Source organism: Sinocyclocheilus grahami, unplaced genomic scaffold, assembly GCF_001515645.1.
Source record: "Sinocyclocheilus grahami isolate Dianchi unplaced genomic scaffold, SAMN03320097.WGS_v1.1 scaffold1950.1, whole genome shotgun sequence".
In the NCBI taxonomy this organism is placed as follows: Eukaryota; Metazoa; Chordata; class Actinopteri; order Cypriniformes; family Cyprinidae; genus Sinocyclocheilus; species Sinocyclocheilus grahami.
Window position 1 is genome coordinate 8,188 of NW_015507129.1, and position 22,220 is coordinate 30,407.

Here is a 22,220-nt window from a genome sequence, read left to right on the forward strand (position 1 = left end):
TCACTTCATCCTGATTTAATGGAGGTAGTAAATTAACAACCACTGTGTATCAAAGCACACAGTGACCTTTGCTGCTTATAAATCACAGCTTCCATTGTGCTGCCAGATCTCCCTTTCAACCAATTTGTCACAGCGTAATACCACACAAAACCCTTCCATGCTGAGGAAGCTACTGTTGTGGGAGGATCAAAGGTCCCTATGACCAATTTTCCCTCTAAGCTGCGCGCGCGCGGCCGCACACTTCTTCCACCGCAGCCGCGCAGAAGAAATAATGTGCCGCGCACACGCATAAATCAGTTGGGAAAGCCATTTGCGAAAGTGAATGAATTGCAATGCTCGGGTAAACGGCTATAGAGTTGATATCGCTATAGAGTTAGAACCGGTGAATGCGGTTTACAGGTTTCATTGAAAGAGAATGATGTGCGCCAAATGAGTCGCTGTAGAAACCAAATATTTTAATGGTTGCAGACGAAATAGCTCAAATCGAGAGCCAACGCAAACGCAATGGCATGTGAAATAAAACGGCATCGTGTATTAAAGAAGAGTGGCTTGATTAAGTGCTGGAAATAGCGGATGATGGGCACAGAATGGTAACAAAATTCAGAGGCATTTACAGTCACACACAGGTGTATTGTGCAAACTCCTGTGTGTGAAAATATAAGTCTTTACGATCACTTTTTATCCATTTAACACATTCTTGATGAATGAAAGTATTCATTTCTTTTTTTTAAAAAAGAAAAAAATTACTGACCACAAACTGTTGAATAGTAGTGTATATTGTAACACACAATTTTAGGGATGCACGATATATCGGCCACCATATCGGTATCGGCCGATAAATGCTCATTTTTTCTGCTATCGGTATCGGCCCAATAAGAAAATTTGGCTGATATCTTAAAGCCGATAAATAATTCATTATTTCCTTATAAAGGATTATCGGTATCGGCCAAAATTTTCATATCGGTGCATCCCTACAAAATTTTTATTTTGAATAAACACTGTTCTTTTTAACTTTATATTTATTAAAGAATCTTGAAAAAATATCACAGGTCCCAAAAAAATATTAAGCAGCACAACTGTTTCCAACATTCTAATATGCTGATTTATTATCAATGATTTGTGAAGGATCATGTGACACTGAAGACTGGAGTAATGATGCTGAAAATTCAGCTTTGATCACAGGAATAAATTATATTTTAAAGTATATTAAAATAGAAAACTTTTATTTTAAATTGCAATAATATTTCACAATATTATTTTGTGAAATAATATTCAGTATTTTATCAAATAGATACAGCCTTGATGAGCATAAGAAACTTCTTTAATAAACATTATTGATCCCAAACTTTTGAATGGCAGTGTATTATACTGTATAAAAAAATTTTTTTTAAAAAAGGTAACCTTTTACCTTTAAAGTTTTCTCAGGTAACCTAAAATGTACATCATTTATTCACGGGTCAAATTAAATACAAATAGTACATTAAAGTTAAAAGTTACACACTTTTTTTGTGTGTGCGCTGTACACGTCTGGTATAAAGAATGTTTTTGCTCAGGTGGCCGAAATGTCCGCCCAATAGAGAAAAGTTTGGCTCAGCAAGAACAAAAAATGAGAGGGAACATTGCCTATGACTGCCTCAGAAATCACAGCTAAAACAAAAGCCTACAAGTGCTAGGTGAAATAGCTATACAGTCATATGACAACATCTGTACAGGTATAAATCACGCCATGGTCAGTAAAAGAAGGCCATAAAACTCTATATGTTTTTACTGAACATATACAGTGGGTACGGAAAGTATTCAGACCCCCTTACATTTTTCACTCTTTGTTATATTGCAGCCATTTGCTAAAATCATTTAAGTTAATTTTTTTTCCTCATTAATGTACACACAGCACCCCATATTGACAGAAAAACACAGAATTGTTGACATTTTTGCAGATTTATTAAAAAAAAAAAACTGAAATATCACATGGTCCTAAGTATTCAGACCCTTTGCTCAGTATTTAGTAGAAACACCCTTTTGATCTAATACAGCCATAAGTCTTTTTGGGAAAGATGCAACAAGTTATTCACACCTGGATTTGGGGATCCTCTGCCATTCCGTCCAAGTTTGCTGTGAAAAGAAAGGTTTGTATCTGCAAAGCGGCTGTGTGCATCGACTTTTTTAAATCAACATTAAGATTTTAGGTCACAATTTATAATAATCTGTAAGGGATGAGTGTATAGGAGTCCTGTAACAGTTCACCATTTAAATCACCATTTTAAACATCCCTAGGGCTGCACAAATAACCAAAATAAAACCAAATTCGTGATATGGCTTTTCAAAAAGAACGCATTTTTCCATTCCACTGTGCTACTTTTACATTGTTTTTCTATGTAACTACATGCTAGACGGATGCATTTGTCCATTGCACTAGTCTTGTGTCTTTTACAGTTCTCGCACATGAAAGTTCAAATGTGTCTCGAAAGCTTGCTTTTTTTCCCCCCATTCCACTGCACGTGTCTTGCTCATTTCAAATCAAAAACATGTTCTGTGTGAATGACCCCTTAAGTGTAATTATCAAATCACAAAGGCTATAATTTAATTAAATATATGCGCTGCATGTTTCAGAGTGAAGCGCAGCACTTTGATCATTTACATGCGATCAGCTCATGATCTGGTGTTTTCAGTGTCTCAGAGCGACTCACAGCAAATGCTACTCCCGGCAAACTCATCTCTGCATCTACTCTGAGTTTGAGTCAAATATAACATGCGCCATCCATCTTCCCAAACTTTTTTATGATAAGAGCCCATAAATTAAATGAATATCAAAATTATAAATAAAATGATCATAATATTAACATTCTATCAAAAAAGTAATAATAATTATCATTATTATTCTTAATATTATTATTATTATTACTACTATACAGACAATCACACAATTTTCGGCCAAACTGCAGCCCTACAGACAAACACCATAAAGCAGAAGTAAAAAAAAAACATAGCTTAAATTATTTATAAAATAATTTGCAATATGAGGTTTAAAAGAGTTTTAAACCAAGTATAACTTGTCATACTGCATGACATGTCACATTTCCTGTTATACTGCATGACGTCAAACTTTCAAAAGTATTTGTCAACTACCCATAAATCTGCAAATCACTGCAGGAATTTAAAAGCTGAAGGACCACGATACTAAAGATTTGGAAGCAAAAACTAATGTACAAAATAAGGATAAATGTTTATCTTAATATTTACATGTTTTAAAAGAAGACACCAATGCAAATTTAAATTTTTACAGCACAGTTATGTAGACTACATGACATAAGGGTTTAATTTCTGGACAGAAACCCAATTCAATACTGACAAGACATGCAGAGGGGGTGGGAGACACAGTGAGACATGTGTTTAAAACCTCTCAAAACAGTCAACACTTACAAATGGCTACATCATGCTTCTCAGCCACGTCATATTTACGGGTAGGAACTGCCTTTGCCACACATTCCTTGCAAAGAGCACTGGCTGAAATCCACATTCCTGAAACCCACAAAGAACTTGCTGCTTTTCCTGGTTTATGTTTACAGAGATAAGAGCCTTGGCCCTTTCTTAACATTCACCTTTAAACCCTGCACAGCCTCATATACTTACTTTCAGATGATCAAACTTCTATGCAGTATGTACAGTGATACAAAGGATGTTCAGCTATAAATACTTACATGCTTTTATCAAAGGAAAGTTTAAAAGACAACTGTGTGTGTGCTTTGCATTCAACTGCTTGCTGTTTGGGAGACCCTAAAATGACACTTAAGATTTCAAAAGAAAGATTTCAACATCTTAAACAATGAGAATGGCTCTCTAAAACATCAAAAGGTTTAGATCAGATAACATTTTCTATTAATCGATTGTGACAGTTCTATTTGTAATTGCTCAGCCATTAATGCTCGACAACGACCCCTGTTGATACATTTGGAGTGGCAATCTATTAGAACAACACTGCATATTCTCCGGCTGTCAATGCTATCGTCAATCATTCCTGCATATGTGACAAGCATTAAAATACAGCCATTAAAAAGCACAGTCGTGAACATTAACTTACCTGTGACATCTGAGGCCGGAAGTTGATCTGCTTTAGGTCCACGGATCCAGGAGACAGATTGTGCAGCATCTGGCACAGGAGCACCCCATCTCTAAGCGCCTGGGCCAGGTCAAACACCACCGCTGAGGGCCAAACGACCCGGTGGTTGGGGGGCAAAACCTTACAGTCTATCAACCAGCGACCGCACTGTCTCCACTCCTCCATATTGACAGAAATGATGTAGAATACTGGCAAAAATAAAACTATATGTCTGGCAGCCTGGCGCACGTACCAAGGTAATGCTGATGTGAAATTATCCCAGTTCCTCTTTAGTCCAAAGGGCACTAAAGTGCCTAAGGTCAATTGCGTGAGAACGATCTTCACAAGGATATACGCTTAACAACTTTTTTTAACGAATTAAATCTAGTGCGATCCACTACAGAGCTACACACTTTGTACAACGAAATAATCAAATTAGGAAGCTAAATTAAAGGAGAACTCGAAGAAATATCGTACAGTATGATGTTAAAATATGATTTAGATACGTTTCCCTTCAGAGAATCAGACGAGTTTCCTCTTCTTCATCATGGACTGACATATTTGGCTCTGTAAACGCGTCCTGTCACAGCAAAAAATGTCTCTCAAGACTACAATAGATATGTTCCTTAACAATAAATGCTGCAAAGCAGCCGTTACACGCGATCTCGGACGGGTTATCAAAGTTTTACGCTTAAAATAAAGAATAAATCCATGTTTTGTAGTCTTCAGTAGAAAGCTCCTCACAAGCGCTCGCGCACCAAGGCGGGATGTGAACTCCAAACAGAATCCGGTCCAAACTTGTTTTAAAAACTTCTTGAGGGAAATATCACAGCGTTCGGTGAAACGCACAAACCCTGGCGTATTTAACGCGAAAGCTGTCGTTCGTCCCGCTCCTTTCGCTTCCACAGAAAGAGAAACGCCGCGAGGTCTTGGTGCTGGACAGTCGTGCCTCGAATCGCGAAGGTTTCTCGGTTGTTTCTCAGTTCATCTCCGTGTAACGACAGACGGGTTGAGTGTTTTGATTTCTCCGCTCGCGTGAGCCGTGAGTGCGAGCAAGCGTGAGCGCGCGCGGAGCGGGAGAATGGGCGCGCGGCGGAGAGATCGCAATCGCATCTGGGTTCCGGTCGCGCTCGTCCACGTGTGAGGAGGAGGAGAGGGTCGGTCGCACTAAAATACCAGAAAGCCTTTTTTAAATTATTATTATTTAGGAAATTCTGGAGACATCGCAGTAAATACGAACATGTGAGGAAAATGTCAAATGTTTTCCAATGTTTTTTTACATGACGGTAAAAATGACTGGCTGACTGAACATTCAAAAATACACGGACAGTTTTAGATTCAACGGTTTAAAATATTAAATTATAATTAAATGATCGTAACAACTGTAATGATTCACATATTATTTTTGCTATTGCTATGTAATCCAGACTGCTTTTTATATGAATAGGTTTGATAAGATTTCCTGGGAGCCTTCAATCATGTAATATAGCAGGGGTGGGCAAGCTTGGCCCTTCCAGGTTACTTTCCTGCAGAGTTTAGCTCCAACTCTAATCAAACACACCTGAACCAGCTAATCATTGTCTTCAAGACTACTAGAAGGCTACAGGCAGGTGAGTTTTATCAGGGTTGGATCAAATCTCTGCAGGAAAGTGGCCTGGAAGGGCCAAGTTTGCCCATCACTCTAATATAGTCTTGATCAGCTTAATATGTGTGCCATGTAATTTATAGAGCACATGTGCAATCCAAATACACGTCCACTTTTTATTCCTGTAACATAGTAAAAATCTCACTCCATTTTTACGGGGACCCTCAAATTCACCTCAGTAAAAGTATTTACATAGATGAGACGTGTATGTTTTGCTCGTCTTGATGGAAAATTTGCTGTAGTGTGACTATTTTGCCCTGGGACCAATATGAAAACTGGTTAAAGCACATTTAGGATGAAAGATGGCTTTTTGAGACAGATGTGAGTAGCTGTCACAAGACTCAAAGCATTGATCCATCTTGGCCTCTGCAGTATTGTGTTAGTGGGGGCCATATTCTAAACACCGCAGCAAAAGGTCACATGTTCCTCACCTCAGAAAGTTTTATTATAAACCCTAAGGATGTACAGAATACATGTTTAACTGAATAAATGATTGGGACAGTATCACTTCTGTTACTCCCTATTAATCAGTATCAGCATTTTGAGTTGGTGAAATCTCCTTACAGGAACTGAAATGTATGTGACAGAAGACTCTAACACTAGTAGTTATTCTTTTTTAATAATTTTTTGGGAGGATTATTGTATTAATTTGTAACATTAAAACTAGCAATCATACCAGACATCAACTCTAGCAGAAATGGGACACTGTTACCATCTAGTGGTCAGTGGTGGTATTTCGGTGGTCATGTACTCACATGATGACACTTGTCATAGAAAGATTTGACTAGTTTTACCAAATCTCAGAATATCCATGAAGTGCATTACCATTCTTATGTTCTGTTCTATATTAGAACTAATCAAATTATAAGCTATGAATAAAAATATTTTTTATGGTAAACCGCAAAAGGAGGCATGTCCACATAAAACAAGAGCAAAAATTGAAAGTAAACACAAATTAAAAGGCAATTTGTCATTTATTTTATGAAAAAAAAAATTACCCGGTGTACAAGACATTCCAGGTAGGCAAATACATCAAATGTTAGCCTCTACCAATGCCTCCGACCCAACGCCCCAACCCTCTGGCCCGTATCGCAATAAACATGCCTAAATCTACTCACACTGTATTCTTGATTTTGTTGTTTCCATGACTGACATTTACAGTATAACTATAAACAACTCAATGTTTTTTTTGTTTTGTTTTTTTAAGAAAAATACAATAAATCAGCATGCATGTCAAAAAAAGTAAAATTTTTGTTTTAAATATAAAAGGAACTTTTTCAAATCAGGGCCTAAAATGAAATTAAGTTGTATATTTATATATATAATTTATCTATATAGTCATATACTTTTTCTTTTTTTTCCAGCCCGTCTCTAAAAGAAATCATTCTTAAGAAACCAGAAAGGACTTGATCAATATTTGTATCACACTCAGAAATTACTTGTAGTTATGTGCAACCAAAGACTGACAACAAAATCATTAACATGATTAACCTTAAAATAAGTATGTTTTGACTATGTCTATTAGTGTTTTAATTAGTCTGAAAGATACATGTCCCTCATAAATTTTAGCTTCTTCAAATTACAAAATTAAGTGTTCCTGCAATTATGTCCCAAAAGTCTTCAAAACCCTCGTCCATAAACCAAATGTATCCGAAAATTAAACCAATATCAGTTCCTTTTACAATTGTTTTGTTTTTTTCTTTAAAAAAAAAGTAAATGGAGAGGACATTACAATAGCTTACAAACACTTAAGAAAATAATCAAACGCATATTTATTCTAAGAGATATCGGATAGAAAAGCAATCCACAGAAGGAATGGCTGGGAAACTTCAATTAAGGAAAATAACTTGTTTGAAACCCAACTGATTGGAAGTATTCATAAGATCTATTGTAGACTTAAGATTCATGAATCAATTTTGCAAGAGAGTGAGAAGAGGAAGACTCTGTGATTTAACTACCATTGTCAAAACACTTGAAATAAACATTAAGAAATGCATCATAATTAGCATTATTATAACATGGCAGTATAGATCAAGATACAAATGACATTTACTGCTTCCAGGTGTCAACATCCACATCAACACTTCTAGCCTTATCTAAAGTTATCTGATGTACAAATGTCAGTCATTGGTGTGACTATTTGGAAATCTGTATATTTATTGCTGGCCAAGGTGTTTAATAAGACAGGAAGTCTGCATGTGATCCAGTTTACTGATTCACATGTTCACGTCATTGTAAATCATCTGTACAAAACCACCAAATCTACCTAGAGTCCCATTAAAATATTTGCCTAAACCATATATTAGCTGAAGAGTATAGGATTCTGTTTTAATATTGTTCTACAGCTATAATAATGGCCAAATTAAATTTCGAGAGCTTTTTATGCCTAATTAAAGCAATTTGTTCCCCAGACTACCTAAATGTTGACACTTCTCAGTTTATGAGAGAACAATAACGCAAAGAAGAAATAAATCAATAATGGCACAGTACCCAATGGGGAAAATATGAGGCCACAGCATAAACAAAATAATAATAATAAAAAACAATAAATACAACAGACTGGTACAGAAGTCAAATCTGGAGAGAAGAGTGTGAGCTTTCCGTTTTCCGCTCTTGAGATGGGATGGCTTATGTTTGCAATGGTAACGTACAACATTACCAGGACACCAGGGAAAATAATTTGAACTGTAAAGTATGTTTCAAGACTTCCTTTCCTTGCAGTTTTAAGTTTGGACATCCCTTTTAGAGTCTTCACGACATTTCCAAATGGAAAAAAAAAAAATCTGACATGATGCATTTTTATTGTCTCTTTTCTTTCTCTTTCTTATAAAAAGTCTCAGAGGGGAAACAACCTCGACTGCGTACAATGTTTTTAAAAAAATAAAAAAGTAAATAAAAAGTGTTCAGTCGGAGTCACTGCTATCTGAAGTGGAACCACTGGAGCTGCTGCTGCCCGAGTCTGAGGAACTACTGCTGCCACTGAGCCGAGAGGGGCCTGAGCCTCCTTTCTCTGAGACCAAAGAGAGAGAGAGACAGTGGTTACAGAATTGTCTGCATTTACATAGCAAACCAAAAGCAGGAAACATTTGTGAAATGAACAAAATGCACGGTGATTAGCAATACATTTAATAAATAAAAATTTAAAAAGCAATACATTTCATATGCTGATAAACCCTATCAGTTTTAAATAGAAGAAAGCAATTCAAAACATTAAGTCAGAAAGTTGACATATTTTGATAATTTCTTAAATACAGTGGCAGCAGTGCAGTCTGGCATCTAGCTATGCGTGTAGGCCAAGAGTGCGCACTTACGTGGAGGTTTCCTCTGTTTCCTCTGTAAACAGGACTTGACATATCGCTCCAGCTCACGCAAAGTGGAAGGTTTGAGCGTCTCAAAATCAATTTCGATTTCGTCAGGGTTGGAATCCCGCAGCGAAGGCTCTCTGGACTGAATGATGTGGACCACCCTGCCCAACTTCTCTCCAGGCAGCCGGTTGATGTCGAGGCTCAGTTGCCGTTTTTCATCGTACGTCATGGGGAGCGACATCTCCTCATCAGACTCGTAGCCTGGCCCTCTGCCACCCTTCTTTGGTTGCCTGTGAAGGTTCCATCCAAACAGCAGAAACTCTTTAGACCTTAATTGCCTTTTTTTTTATATATATATATTATTTTTATTACATTTTCTAGAAACACAAGACTGACACATGTACATACTGTGTCCACAATACTTACTATGTACAGAAAAGAAAAAACAAACACTATGGGCTCATATTACATAAAAAGTGTAAAGCACAAAACCAACAAAGGGTTAATACTGGAAGTTAGATTTAATAATTAATTGCAAACAATAACAACCGCAGTTGTAAGGGGTTAATATAATGCACATTAAAATATATTTAAATACCCAATCAAGAATTTTTATCCTCTATAATATTGTTAATATCCCTACATTCAATAAATAATAAAAATGGACTCCAGATTTTCTTAAATTTAGCTTGTTTACCCTTAAGCATATAGGTTATCTTTTCCATTGCAATGCATGAAGATATTTCTCTTAACCAATGAGTTATGGTAGGCCTTTCTGTCTTTTTCCAATAAATGACTAGGAGTCTTTTGCCATGTAAAATGCACATATCTATCAATACTTGATTATCCTTTTTAATATTCCAATTTTCTGGATGAATGCCAAGAATGAAAAACCTTGGATCTAATGGTAACCTTATTGAAACCATATGCTCTATCATATTTCTTTAATTGATTGTTTTAGATTGAATCCATAAAACAAACCCAGATCATCACAAAAAAAAAAAAGCAAACCTGTTGCCTGGTACAGTGCTGTTAGCCTTTCTGGCAGGACCCTTTTTCTGCTGGGCTGGTTTCGGTGGCTGTCCTGGCTTGCCTTTTTCCTCTGGCTTGGATTTGTTGTGCTTGTTCTCATTCTTTTTCTTTTCTTTTTCTTTCTTCTCTTTCTTTTTCTTTGGTTTACTTACGGGGGCCTGAGAAAGAGCGGCTAACTGTTCGTGGACTGCCTTCAGCTGGGGAGAGCCAAGAAGGGGGTGTTAGTGATCTGCTCCAAGTCATCACTTATTGTACATAACATTTATATTCGATTATCAAAGAGAACTAAAGACTTCATACAGTTTGGTTTTCCAGTGCCAAAGAAACAAATGTATTCAATTATAAAACAAAACATGCAAAACAGCTGCCATTACTAAAATACAGTAATAATAATTGTGTTAATACAATAGTAACCACAGTTATATTATTTATTATTATTATTATTATTATTATTTATTAATTAAATATAGTATCTTCCAAAATTCTTAACACTGGACAACAAAAAATCATTCATGCCCGTTATTATCTGTGATTCCAAGAATAGAGTACATGTCAGAATAAAACAGAATGAAAAGAATATCACGAATAGGACATAAGGTTTTAGAAGCAATTTGGCCCTTTACAACTAGAAGTAAAATGGTTACATTTACATATTTTTTAAAAACTACACAAACCATTTGTGCCTAGCAATGCCTCTGCTGTTTACTAAATATGGCTCAATGAAAAACAAATCACAACCAATTAAACTGATATTGGCAATAACAGCATTACAATGCAGATTATCAGTATCTCTGTTCTGATGCATACCAGCATAACTGATATTTACAGAACAAACCAAAACAGTGACAATGCCAGACCGTTACACCCCTATTAACCACAAAGCCATTGTAAGAATAGAAGAATACCACCCGACTAGTGTCTCATGCTATGAAAACAGTCCTTATAAATACATATTATTGGCATAAATGTAGATAAAGGGCAGTTAGAGCGTCGCACTATTTTCTGGAACTAGCAAGTTTGTCTAAATGCAAAGTAAGCCAACATGAACAAAGTTCTCGCTCCACAAACACACACACTTTTATCTATTCATTTCCAAAACTTCAAGCACTTCCATTCTAAACATACACAGCTGGATTCCCAACACCACCCAACAAAGTCAATATTTTTCTGCTGCTTTTAACCCTCTACCGCTGATCTCACTATCCATATCATACGCTTGATCTTCTAATACAAAAAATGAAAGCAACTGTACAGCTATTACACAATGTTCATAGGCAGGGACAGGGAAATGAAAAGTAAAATCACCTGATTATTCTTGGTGCACCCGTTTTTTATCCCCTGTCTGCTACCAATGGGGTGCTCCAAAGAGATACACTGGTAAAGAAAATGGCAAGGGAAGAAAGTATGATATAGAGCTCAAATAAGACAAACAAAGCCACAAAAAATGCTACTAGATCTACGTTTAGGCATTCTGGGATGCAATGCAGCTGATTGCGGTAGAGGGTTAAAACGCAGCTCTACGTACAAGTACACAGAAAGGTGCTTGCTGTGAAAGAAGAGGAGGGGTTATTTTAAGTGGAAGCCCCTCCGGGTCCTTCAGAGCATGAACATTGATTGAAGTAGTCATATGTGGATATGGTGTGAAAAGGATAATCAGAAGGGCCGACACATATCGGGAGGCCTGAGAGAACATCTCTGAGCCTGGAGAGGTTAAGGGTACTTGATCCTTGTTTTGAAACCCACCTGTTCCGCACCCACCTGTTCCTGCAGCTCGGCGAGCCGGGTGGCCCTCTCCTCCTCGGAGTCGGAGCTGTCAGAGGTGGAGGAGTCGCCACTGCTCTCACTGCTGACAGTACTCTTACTGACCACACCGGCCCCACCTACACCGCCTGCCCCGGCCACCTCCACTGGCTCATCAGGCATTTTTGCAAAACGCATTTCAAACACATCCTGAGACAAAAAAAAAAAAAAAAAACAATCCCATTAATCAATTCAATATTTTAAATAAATAAATTAGAAGACATTGCCAAATTAGATGGGGGGGAAAAAACACACACCTGCAGCTTTCTGGCCATAGCAACCACCTCATGATCAGGTGGGTTGTACTTGTAACAATTTGAGAACATTAATCTGACATCTGCAGCAAAACTCTGTGCATCTTGGAATTCTCGACTGTCTATTTTTTTCTGCAAGGGGGAAAAAAAAAAAAAAAAAGATTCATTAACTAGCTGAACCACAATTCCTTGTAACAAAAGTTTTAAAAAAGGGCATTACAACTTCATGTGCAAATTCAACGTACTTTCACTGTGCTCAAGTCCATGGGGTGTTTGATTATGTCATGGTAGTCATGTAGCTCGAGAGCCTCTGCGTCGACAGGCTTGTAAAAAGGCCAGGCATATGCAGCATGCTTTTTCGAAAGCATTTCTTTAAGGATGACCTCGCAGTACTTGAGCTGCTCTGAAAGCCTGCCCTTTTTGCTTCCGTGTACGCCTAGTTCTCCATCCTCAAAATCCTTTTTAGGGGGTTTGATGGGGCGACCGGTGCTCTCTCGCCTGGATGCCATCTTGCCCTGTTTGCCTTCTGAAAGAGGGGTGGGTGACTGGCTCCTGCTGGCGGTGATGGCAGAGGTAGTAGGGGTGGTTGTGTCTGCTTTCCTCTTTACCCCCTTCTTCTAGGAAACAAAAATAAACCAAACAGGGGAGACAAAGCCGATGGTGAGGCAATGTCAGTGTATTTATATTGAGTGATATTCTGAGAGGTCCTGAAACTTACTTTGATCGTGGGTTGCGACGGAGGCATGCCAGGTATCACGGCAGCAGTGGTTGTGCTCTGTACAGCTGGTAAGCTAGGAGTGATGGTGGGCACTGGAGCTGGAGATACGACTGCTGTCTGTGAACTGGGTGAGGTGGCATCAGGGAAAACAGAAGTGGGCGAGCCAGAAGAGACTGACCCATCCTGCTGACCTGCATTTATATTATTAGAAAAATAATTATTTGTTTTCTGCTAATGCACGAATGTAGAATGTTATGATCAATTCATCATGCAGACTATTTATATTTTACCAGGCCCTGCTGGTTTGCGGCCTTTGCCCTTTGGGGCAGGAGGAAGAAGCTCAACCTCCTCCTGAGGCATCAGGGCCACCTTCTGAAGGAAGATCTTCTCTAACGCTTGTGCCATCAACACAATGTCATCTGTAGGCTGGGAAAATCAACAAGGAATAAACATGGATTGCATTTGCCAAAGCAGCCTCTCCTCCAAACATGTACAGTGTAATCATGTTGAGTTTTAAACCAGATTGTGCCAATCCATACCTTGTTGTAAATATAACAGTTTGTGAACATCGTGTTGAAATCTTGCATACACTCGCTTGCACTCCAGTAGTACACATTCTCCAGTCTTTTCTTGATGGTGCCCATGTCCATTGGATTCTTTATGATCGTGTGATAGTCCTGGACACCAAAAAAAAAAAAAAAGGGCAGAAAGTCTTTAAAACAAACTAAAGCTTCAACGTCACATACTAATATAAAACCAAACCGGATCAACTAAATGACAAGCTCTCATTCTCAAAGGAAAACTCAATTAACAGAACCTAGATTTGTAAAATTACAAATCATTTTATTAATTATTTTATTCAAAATGATGGACTGTAAAATAACTACATGTATATTACATTGAATGTTTTCTATCACATCCACTCACCGGAAGACCAAGTTTAAGGGCATCAACAGGCTGGTAGAAAGGCCATGCAAACTGGTGCCTCCACAGTGTCTTGACAACTACATTTTGCATGTACTGTAGCTGGTTAGTCTTGCGGCCAGGTTTGGTAGGGTTGGTCGCCTCAGGTGGAGGAGGGTTGGTGGTGGCAGGAGCTTCTGGGGTTGCTGAAGTGACCGCTGACATTTTGGTGAAAAGGGGGAAAACAGCTTAATGGGGAAGGGATCTTTATTACTCTGCACAGGCAGACTTATTTTTGATTCTCAATGTGCTTTCTCTTTATGTTTTTCGGTTTCTCTCTCTTTAAGCTCTTCAGTCATCTGAGAGGGACCACATCCCATTGCAGGACCCGACCTTTGACCTAAAAACAAGAAACACTACATAAGTCATAAAAGCATTATGCTGTTTACACAATACTGCAACTGCATTAAAAATCACTTTAGAAGTAACAATGAATTGAGAGCAGCGACATTTTTTGTGTGCCTTATGCGTTGAGGTACATTCAAGTGAAACATTATCAGAAAATAACAAATCTACAGGTTGATTAGTTGGAGACAGATCTGAATGTGAGCTTGCAGTCGATTATATGAAAGGGATGGGGTTTAAGCAGAATAAATGACTGGAAAAGTCTGGCATACATCTAATTTTCTATTTAAATTTTACTGTCAGAACTTTTCCCAAAAATTGCCTTGCAGCCCATAATGTACAATGCCATCAATACACGTCAAAACACCCAAACAACACAATTACAATCTAATAAACACCAATAATACTAATAACAACATGTAAAATACATAACTGGCTGTAACATATCAAAATAAACACTTTCAGGTTTTCTGGAAGCCAGTCTTTGAGCAAATACATAGTCTAGCCAATCATGTTTTAAGCTGAACAGAGAGTCAGCTATGACATGCACAGATTCCATACTGTACAAGACTCTGTATTATAGATTTTTTATTTATTTTTTTAAACAAGTGACATCACCACAGTGAAGTATATCCATTCACCTTAAGATCAACTTATGACATTTTGAAGAAAAAAAAAAAAAGGTTTAAACATTTTTTTCAAAGAAACATGCATGGATGAGCCAATTCATAAGGGCATAGTGTATTTTCATGTCAGACCACTCTCCTCAAAACAAACAACTGGGTCTCAATTTGTAAACAATCCCATGTGTAAAAACGGAGCTATTAATATATTAACACAGGGAAGTCGTGGCCTAATGGTTAGAGAGTCGGACTCATAACCCAAAGGTTACGGGTTCGAGTCTCATACCGGCAGGGATTGTAGGTGGGGGGAGTGAATGTACAGGCTCTCTCCCACCTTCAATACCACGACTGAGGTATTGAGCAAGGTACTGAACCCCCAACTGCTCCCCGGGCGCCGCAGCAAAAAAATGGCTGCCCACTGCTCCGGGTGTGTGTTCACAGTGTGTGTGTGATCACTGCTGTGTGTGTGCACTTTGAATGGGTTAAATGCAGAGCACTAATTCCTAGTATGGGTCACCATAATTGGCCACATCACGTCACTTCACTACAGTGGTGGTTTCTGCTGTTGACATGTCAAATAACACCCTATTTTCAAATCCATCCTGAAAGCATTTACTTAAGAAAATTCTGTCGTGATTTAATCTTTTTGTTGTTCCAAGCCTACATGACTTACTGTTGTTTGTAGAATACAAAAGGAAGAATGACAGTCTTAGTCACCATTCACTTATTATACGGAGAAAAAAAATAAAGATTACATTTAAGTAAATGGTGACTTAGACTTTTTTCTAAGAAGAAAAAAAGTCATAGGGGTATGAATAAGTGATGACAATAGTGTGAACTACATATCTAAACTACACATTTTCATCAGCTAATCTTAATGAGCGCACATGTGTTTAGTTTGAAACCACTGCAGCAGTCGCAGAATTACCGCGTAAACAATCATGCTGCCCCACCGGACTAAGTTAGGTCCACTTATTACTTCCAAATAAAATTAGCTCTTTTCAAAAATAATTTCAAAAAACACAACAGCTAAAGTATTTAAACTTAGACGGCTATATCCACCACTAGATTAATTATCATCCAAGTTAACTGCTTCACACATATACCACAACTATGAGAGCAATTAATCAAACTGAATTATTTCCAACACATCCTTCATATTCCTCTAGCCTCCGACCACAAACATAGCCATAAGTCAGCATATTTACGAAATAAATGCCTCCTGTTGTATTTGTGCATGTGGTGGAGGGAAATAGAGCGGGCGCTCTGAACGGAGCAGCTGATTAGCTTTAGCACACAGTCAGTCTCTCACGTAAAGATGGCGCGCAGCAGCAGCTGGCTAACGGAGTTAGCATCCACACTGACCGCCTAAACACCTTCCCAAGTCCCTGTAATTCACGCACATCCAAACGTAATATACAGAAATAGAGATTATAAATAAATAAAGAGGCATATAACGGCGTAGCGGGCAAACAAGTGAATTTGCCCATGTTATTTCAGCGAGGCTTTGTTGGACTGTCGCTTTGTTGAAAACAACTAGCCACTTGCTAACGGCTTCTCGTGAGATTCACTAATTGAACGCGAACTCTATTAAAATATTGACATAAAATTGATATTACTATGTTAAAATGCGTTGCTTAAATAAAAATGTAGCACATTACTCACTCAGGGGCTTCAGGAGAAGGGCTAGCGTGTGGTAATCTCAGTGGCTCGTCGCTTGTTTGGAGGCTGGGCAGCAGCACAGAGATGAGGTACACGGAGTGTTGTGCGCATGCGCATTGGCGCGCTATGTCCAACGCCAAACCATCTGCTCTTTGGTACGAGTCCGACCTTTTTAATTATTTTATTATATTATTTTATTATATTTTATTTATTTGAATAATTTTATATTTGATTTTTTTTATTTCTTTCAATTCATTCATTGAAAGTTTTTTTTTCTTTTTCTAGCACCCTCTTGTGGCCCCCTTGGGGTCCTCGGCTTCCAGTTTGAAATCCATGTATCTTTAATTTTATACCATGGTTCTGTGAAAGGCACACTTTACATCTTAGATATGGACTCAGACTCAGAGCCTGTTGTCAACTTCCCGCTAACAGGAACACATTATATCACAATTATTTATTCATTTCTTTATACATGTCTCTGTTTACTATAATGGAAATTGATATATTTTGATGCCTCTTTGTTGTTGATAGTGTGATGATATAGCTACGTGTTTAGAATAATAATTACACAGTCAAAAATGTCTGGTAGATCTGCTTACAAGTAAATAAAAGATAAAAGAGCTTCTAAAAGCCTCTAGCTCATTATAAAAACCGATCTGCCACATGGTGCACGGTACAGTCTGTCTATCATCTCAGCGTTTGAAAAAAGTCCCTCTTGGTCCGCCGTTGAGATCTGCGCATGCGCAGTAGTTGTTACTGCCTCATTACCGCCTGAGCCTGTGGTGGAGAGGCGCTCATCCACCAGTATTCAGCACGATCACTAACTCATTGCATGATCAAAACGGCCTGTCGTGCGATTCATGAACAAATCTTTATCCAAAGCCAGTAGTGGAGTCATCCCAGAAGCCAAGAGCAGCTTTTATTTCCACCTCAGCAGCCGCCGGTGAGTGAGTTTACGCGCTGCTTTTGTTGTCTGAATGTATGGACAGAGAGTGAGAGAGGCATGTGTGCAGAGAAAAGAGCCATCAATCTTTACTGTATTTAATGTATTGGGAATGGGACGGATGACTGAAACGATAGCGGTAAACCATGACTTTAGACACGAAGATGTGTAAATTACACGGATAAATGAGTTGCAGGTGCTCTGTCGTTTCTCTGAGGCCCTGCGTCTCTCGGATAGCCTAGCTGCTAGCAGTAATGGTGTTTTTACAGATCTTCCTGACACAGACACGAGCTCTGTAAATGATATCTAGATTTTAGCTTTGGTATTTATCCAGATGTTTTTAGACTTTAGTCAGTTTCCCAATGCCATTAGTCTTGTCATTAATGTTGTGCAGACGAAACGCAGTTTTATCAGACTTTATTATTATTATTTTTATATAACTGTTTTGTTCTTTTATGTGTATACTAGTATCATATTATATGCTTTAGGTGGCGTATACAAAGTATGTGTGTTCTCGTGTACAGGAGTGCATTATCAGTTTATCCAGAATCTGAAAGCGTGTGAAATTATACAAGTTGTTAATTTAATTATTTTTTATTTTTTTAAATAATTTAAATTGACTCTTATTACCTTCTTTATCTCTTTACATACCCTTGGTGCTTTATATTGTGTGTTGCCTCCTCCAGAATCAGTGACTATGAGTCCTCTGAGTGGTAAAGCGGGGATCTTAACATAATATAGTGGGGAAGAAGTTAAAAGTACATACTGAGCATGATGAGAAACTAAAATACTTAAAGCACCTGGATGCTTTTTTTCAGAGGGCAGATTAACAGCCCTTAACAAACCAGGGACTCATACACTATCACAAAAGACTACAAAACAGTCATTGACACCAAAAGAGCATAATAATGAAATGTATTATTTGTGTGAACTAAATGCAGTTACTATTTGTTTTGTAACCTTTACATATGTTCCACATTAAATAGCTTCATTGGGACAGTACAAAGTGAACAAAATGCTATTAAATATTTCTATATAATATATATTATTATATAAAAAAAATATTGTATGAGCGTGTGTGAGAAAGAGAGAGTATTACAAGGAAATTAGTATGTAAATTAAAAATATATACTTAGGGCAGAACTCTTATTAGCATGATATTTATATTGTAAAGATGTTGTGACAACTAACAAATTGACTGGCAACATGTGCTTATTAGTTTTACATGTAGCCTTTCTGTCATCTGAAGACTAATATCATACAACTACTCATCAGGGCTTCTCTTTTGGACTGTCGGGTTGACGTTGAACTTGCTTCTGTAAACCCATTTTCTCCAACTTGGTCGTCATGGCAACTGAGGAGAAGAAACCAGACACGGAGGCTACTAAAACACAGCCGGCATCAGCTGCCTCCGCCAGCCAGAGCAAGGTAAAACATCACTGGGAATGCCTGTCTGCGACACAGTTTGGTATTGTTATTTGCATGGTTTTGGATGATTTTTGTGTTAGAGTGTTCCAGTGAATAATAGCTTTCACTGAGAAAGATGATAACCCAAAGGCAGAATGACGAAAAAGAACAACACAATCACTAGTAGATGATGATGATCTTGTAGATCTTACAGAGACTGTAGAGCGAAAATGCACAAAATCACGAAGTATAGAAGGGGCTAAACCATTTAACATTTTATATACCATACACAAATTTGAGAAAAGTCTAAAATTATCAAAGCTCAAAAAATTGTATTTCTCCAAAACCCTACAGTGGTGATATTGGTTAGGCTTTTTGTCTAGAGTTTTTTAAGGTCTGTTTATAAAGAGATTTTAAAGGTTTAATAACAGTTTCCCCTGCTTGACCCCAACATGTCAGACAGTATGTCAGATGAGAAAAGATTGTAGCATGCATATAAAAGGCTTGCTACATCAGTGGGTAGACATTGTCTAATTTGTCTAAAATTGATCAAGTTATATTTTATAGTCCTCACCAATTTCTTTACATGTTTTTTAAAACATCCAGCGTTAAACCAAGATAATTAAAGGGGTCATATGACGTTGTTAAAAATAACATTATTTTGTGTATTTGGTGTAATGAAATGTTTATGCGGTTTAAGGTTTAAAAAAAAACATTATTTTCCACATACTGTACATTATTGTTTCTCCTCTATGCCCCGCCTTTCTGAAACGCGTCAATTTTTACAAAGCTCATCGGTCTGAAAAATCGAGGTGTGCTCTGATTGGCCAGCTATCCAATGCATTGTGATTGGCCAAATTCCTCAAGCGTGTGATGGAAACGTTACGTCCCTTACCATATTGTGATGCCTGCGGCAACCACATGTGACGACCCCGGGCTGGACTCCGCTTTGTCCACGGTGAAAGCCGATCCAGCGATCAACATCGCGAAGTTGAAGTATTTCCAAGGATCAGCTCCAGGCATGACGAAGTCATATCGTCCTCTTTTGGAAGGCCAAACAAAGTAGTTTCGCTTTCACAACAAAGCACACAGCGCCTTCACGAAATGGCGGTGGCAGCAACAATACTACAGCGAGAATAAAAGGTACGCCGCCTTTCTTTGCGTGAACATTTGGGCGGCGTTATGTAAATCTTCACAGATAGTGACGTAGGTATGTGGGGGCGTGTTAGAACGGGCCGTTTTAGGTAGGTGTGGCTGAATCTTAACTTTTATAAAGAATATCTCTTTGGATTTGAGACTTTAGTCTTTGCAACTTTACAGATCTTCTTTATGCACCAAGAGCTTGTAACACTCCAAAGCGAAAGGAAAAATTTAAATCGCATCATATGACCCCTTTAAACTCCGTAACAATTTCTATCTTTTCACCATTTATAAAAAATATCTGCATTGGAAGAACACACAATCATTTTAGAAAAAAACATCCCTTTTGTTTTACCAGTGTTTAAGTTTAACCACTGTGTAATACTTTCCATAGCAACATTTAGCTTTTCAGCTGCTGACTCTGCTGTTCTCACATGTGTAAAAATAACAGTATCGTCAGCATACATTTGCACTTGTATCCCTTCGCGCTGCTGTGGGAGATCATTAATGTACAAACTAAATAATAAAGGGGCTAATATTGATCCTTGGGGTACGCCCATTGTACAGTTTGTTATTGGAGTGAACCCCTTTAATTTTTACACATTGCTGTCTATTTGATAAATATGATGAGATCCATGCTAAAGCCCCAGATGAAAATTGGAACTTAGATGATTTAGAGAGAAGAACGTTGTGATTAACCGTGTCGAAAGCTTTGCGCAAATCTAAAAATATGGCACCAACTGTTCCACCTTTGTCAAGTTTAGATTTTATTTGCTCTGTTAAATGTAAAGTAGCTGTTTCAGTAGAATGATTTACTCTGAAACCAAATTGCATACAGTGTAAACCAACATAAGCTTTATTAAGATAAGATGTCAATTGTTCAAGAACTACCTTTTCTGCAACCTTTGAGACTACTGGCAGTATGCTGATTGGTCTATAGTTGCTTACCTCAAAATGATCCCCAGATTTAAAAATAGGAGAAACAATGGCTTGCTTCCATGCAGTAGGAAAAACACTATATTCAAATGATAAATTAATTAAATGAGAGATAACCGGAGCTAAATTATCTTTATGAGTTTTAAGAAACTTAGTATCAAATTGATGAACATCATATACAGTGGGTACGGAAAGTATTCAGACCCCCTTAAATTTTTCACTCTGTTAAAATACTGAGCAAAGGGTCTGAATACTTAGGACCATGTGATATTTCAGATTTTCTTTTTTAATAAATCTGCATAAATGTCAACAATTCTGTGTTTTTCTGTCAATATGGGGTGCTGTGTGTACATTAATGAGGAAAAAAAATTAACTTAAATGATTTTAGCAAATGGCTGCAATATAACAAAGAGTGAAAAATTTAAGGGGGTCTGAATACTTTCCGTACCCACTGTACATCATTTGTATTTGTATATTTGTATACACGTATAGCAGCCTTACTACAGAAATGTACCTAATACGATCTGTGACAATGTAATTTCTCTTTTCACTGTGTCATTAATGATGTGAGTTCTGCTCTATCTCAGTCAGCACCTGTGAAGCCAAACTATACTTTGAAATTCACATTGGCTGGCCATACAAAAGCAGTCTCTTCTGTCAAGTTCAGTCCAAGTGGGGAGTGGCTCGCAAGCTCATGTAAGTACTTGTACTAGTAGAGCACTAATACCTATATAAAGTTATGTGTTATAGAACAGGGGTTCCCAAAACATAAAATACCTCTTGAGATTTTAAAGGGAAAAAATTTAAATGATTTACTCACCCGCATGTTGTTCTAAACCCATAAGACTTTATTCTTCGAAACACAAAGATTACTTTAAAGAATCCTCACAGAAATGAAACCCAACTTGATTTATTGGAGTTTATTTACATCTGAAGCACATCACATTTGCTAAATGTTTAGATGTAAATTAAATATGTTCATTGCATAAAGTATTTGTATCTGTTCATAAGACGTGGATTAATTACTTGGACTTTCAGTGGAGGGACAGAAATCTCTCAGGTTTCATTAAAAATATCTTCATTTGTGTTTTGAAGATTAACCAAAGTCTTACGGGTAGATTATGACAGAAATTTCATATTTGGAGAAACTATCACTTTAAAGATAATTTACTAACTTATATTGTTCCAAACCTGTATGATTTCTTTCTTCCGTTGTACACAGAATATATTTTGTTGTAACCAAACAATTGCTGTTAGCTATTGACTTCTATAGTGTGTATATATATAAATATATATATATATATATATATATATATGTGTGTGTGTATGTATGTATGTATGTATGTGTATA

At 37.5% G+C, this 22,220-nt stretch overlaps 3 protein-coding genes across 7 annotated transcripts in view; 1 reads left to right on the plus strand and 2 right to left on the minus strand.

Annotated features, from left to right (window-relative positions):
* Positions 1–3,315: 3,315 nt before the first annotated feature.
* Positions 3,316–5,239, minus strand: LOC107573460 (guanine nucleotide exchange factor VAV2-like). The gene is made up of 2 exons (XM_016259891.1): positions 4,079–5,239; positions 3,316–3,519 (listed from the first exon to the last, which is right to left on the minus strand). Exons 1-2 carry the CDS (start codon positions 4,280–4,282, stop codon positions 3,427–3,429), a joined length of 297 nt encoding a protein of 98 aa, XP_016115377.1. The 5' UTR covers positions 4,283–5,239; the 3' UTR covers positions 3,316–3,426.
* Positions 5,240–7,093: 1,854 nt separating this feature from the next.
* Positions 7,094–16,550, minus strand: LOC107573464 (bromodomain-containing protein 3-like). 4 transcript variants are annotated; one of them, XM_016259896.1, is made up of 12 exons: positions 16,447–16,549; positions 13,778–14,153; positions 13,390–13,527; positions 13,141–13,276; positions 12,851–13,041; positions 12,378–12,746; positions 12,136–12,264; positions 11,822–12,028; positions 11,384–11,452; positions 10,058–10,275; positions 9,053–9,336; positions 7,094–8,751 (listed from the first exon to the last, which is right to left on the minus strand). In XM_016259896.1, the coding sequence occupies exons 2-12, from the start codon at positions 13,976–13,978 to the stop codon at positions 8,645–8,647; spliced, it is 2,049 nt and encodes a 682-aa protein (XP_016115382.1). In that variant the 5' UTR covers positions 13,979–14,153; positions 16,447–16,549; the 3' UTR covers positions 7,094–8,644. The 4 variants fall into 4 exon arrangements, with proteins under 4 accessions (XP_016115382.1, XP_016115383.1, XP_016115380.1 ...); XM_016259897.1 differs by having other exon boundaries at positions 11,837–12,028; positions 12,378–12,749; XM_016259894.1 differs by having other exon boundaries at positions 12,378–12,749.
* Positions 16,551–17,124: 574 nt separating this feature from the next.
* The window catches only part of LOC107573465 (WD repeat-containing protein 5), a 13,510-nt gene continuing 8,414 nt past the window's right edge, over positions 17,125–22,220 (plus strand). For both annotated transcript variants that reach the window (XR_001607510.1, XM_016259899.1), the window contains exons 1-3: positions 17,125–17,386; positions 18,662–18,814; positions 21,457–21,565. Coding sequence is in view for 1 of the 2 variants with exons in the window: in XM_016259899.1 (XP_016115385.1) it covers positions 18,734–18,814; positions 21,457–21,565 (190 nt within the window). In the remaining variant the exon portion in view is untranslated. The remainder of the gene's footprint in view (positions 17,387–18,661; positions 18,815–21,456; positions 21,566–22,220) is intronic.

Bases quoted from the DNA above. Each gene is read 5' to 3' on its own strand.
- LOC107573464 (XM_016259894.1), bottom strand. From the start codon at position 13,978: ATGTCAGCGGTCACTTCAGCAACCCCAGAAGCTCCTGCCACCACCAAC. The intron at 13,277-13,389 runs GTATGGATTGGC...TGATTTTCCCAG, and splicing joins ACTGTTATATTTACAACAAG to CCTACAGATGACATTGTGTT. The intron at 12,750-12,850 runs GTAAGTTTCAGG...TTTGTTTCCTAG, and splicing joins CGTCGCAACCCACGATCAAA to AAGAAGGGGGTAAAGAGGAA.
- LOC107573460 (XM_016259891.1), bottom strand. From the start codon at position 4,282: ATGGAGGAGTGGAGACAGTGCGGTCGCTGGTTGATAGACTGTAAGGTT. The intron at 3,520-4,078 runs GTAAGTTAATGT...TGTGGGTTTCAG, and splicing joins TCCGGCCTCAGATGTCACAG to GAATGTGGATTTCAGCCAGT.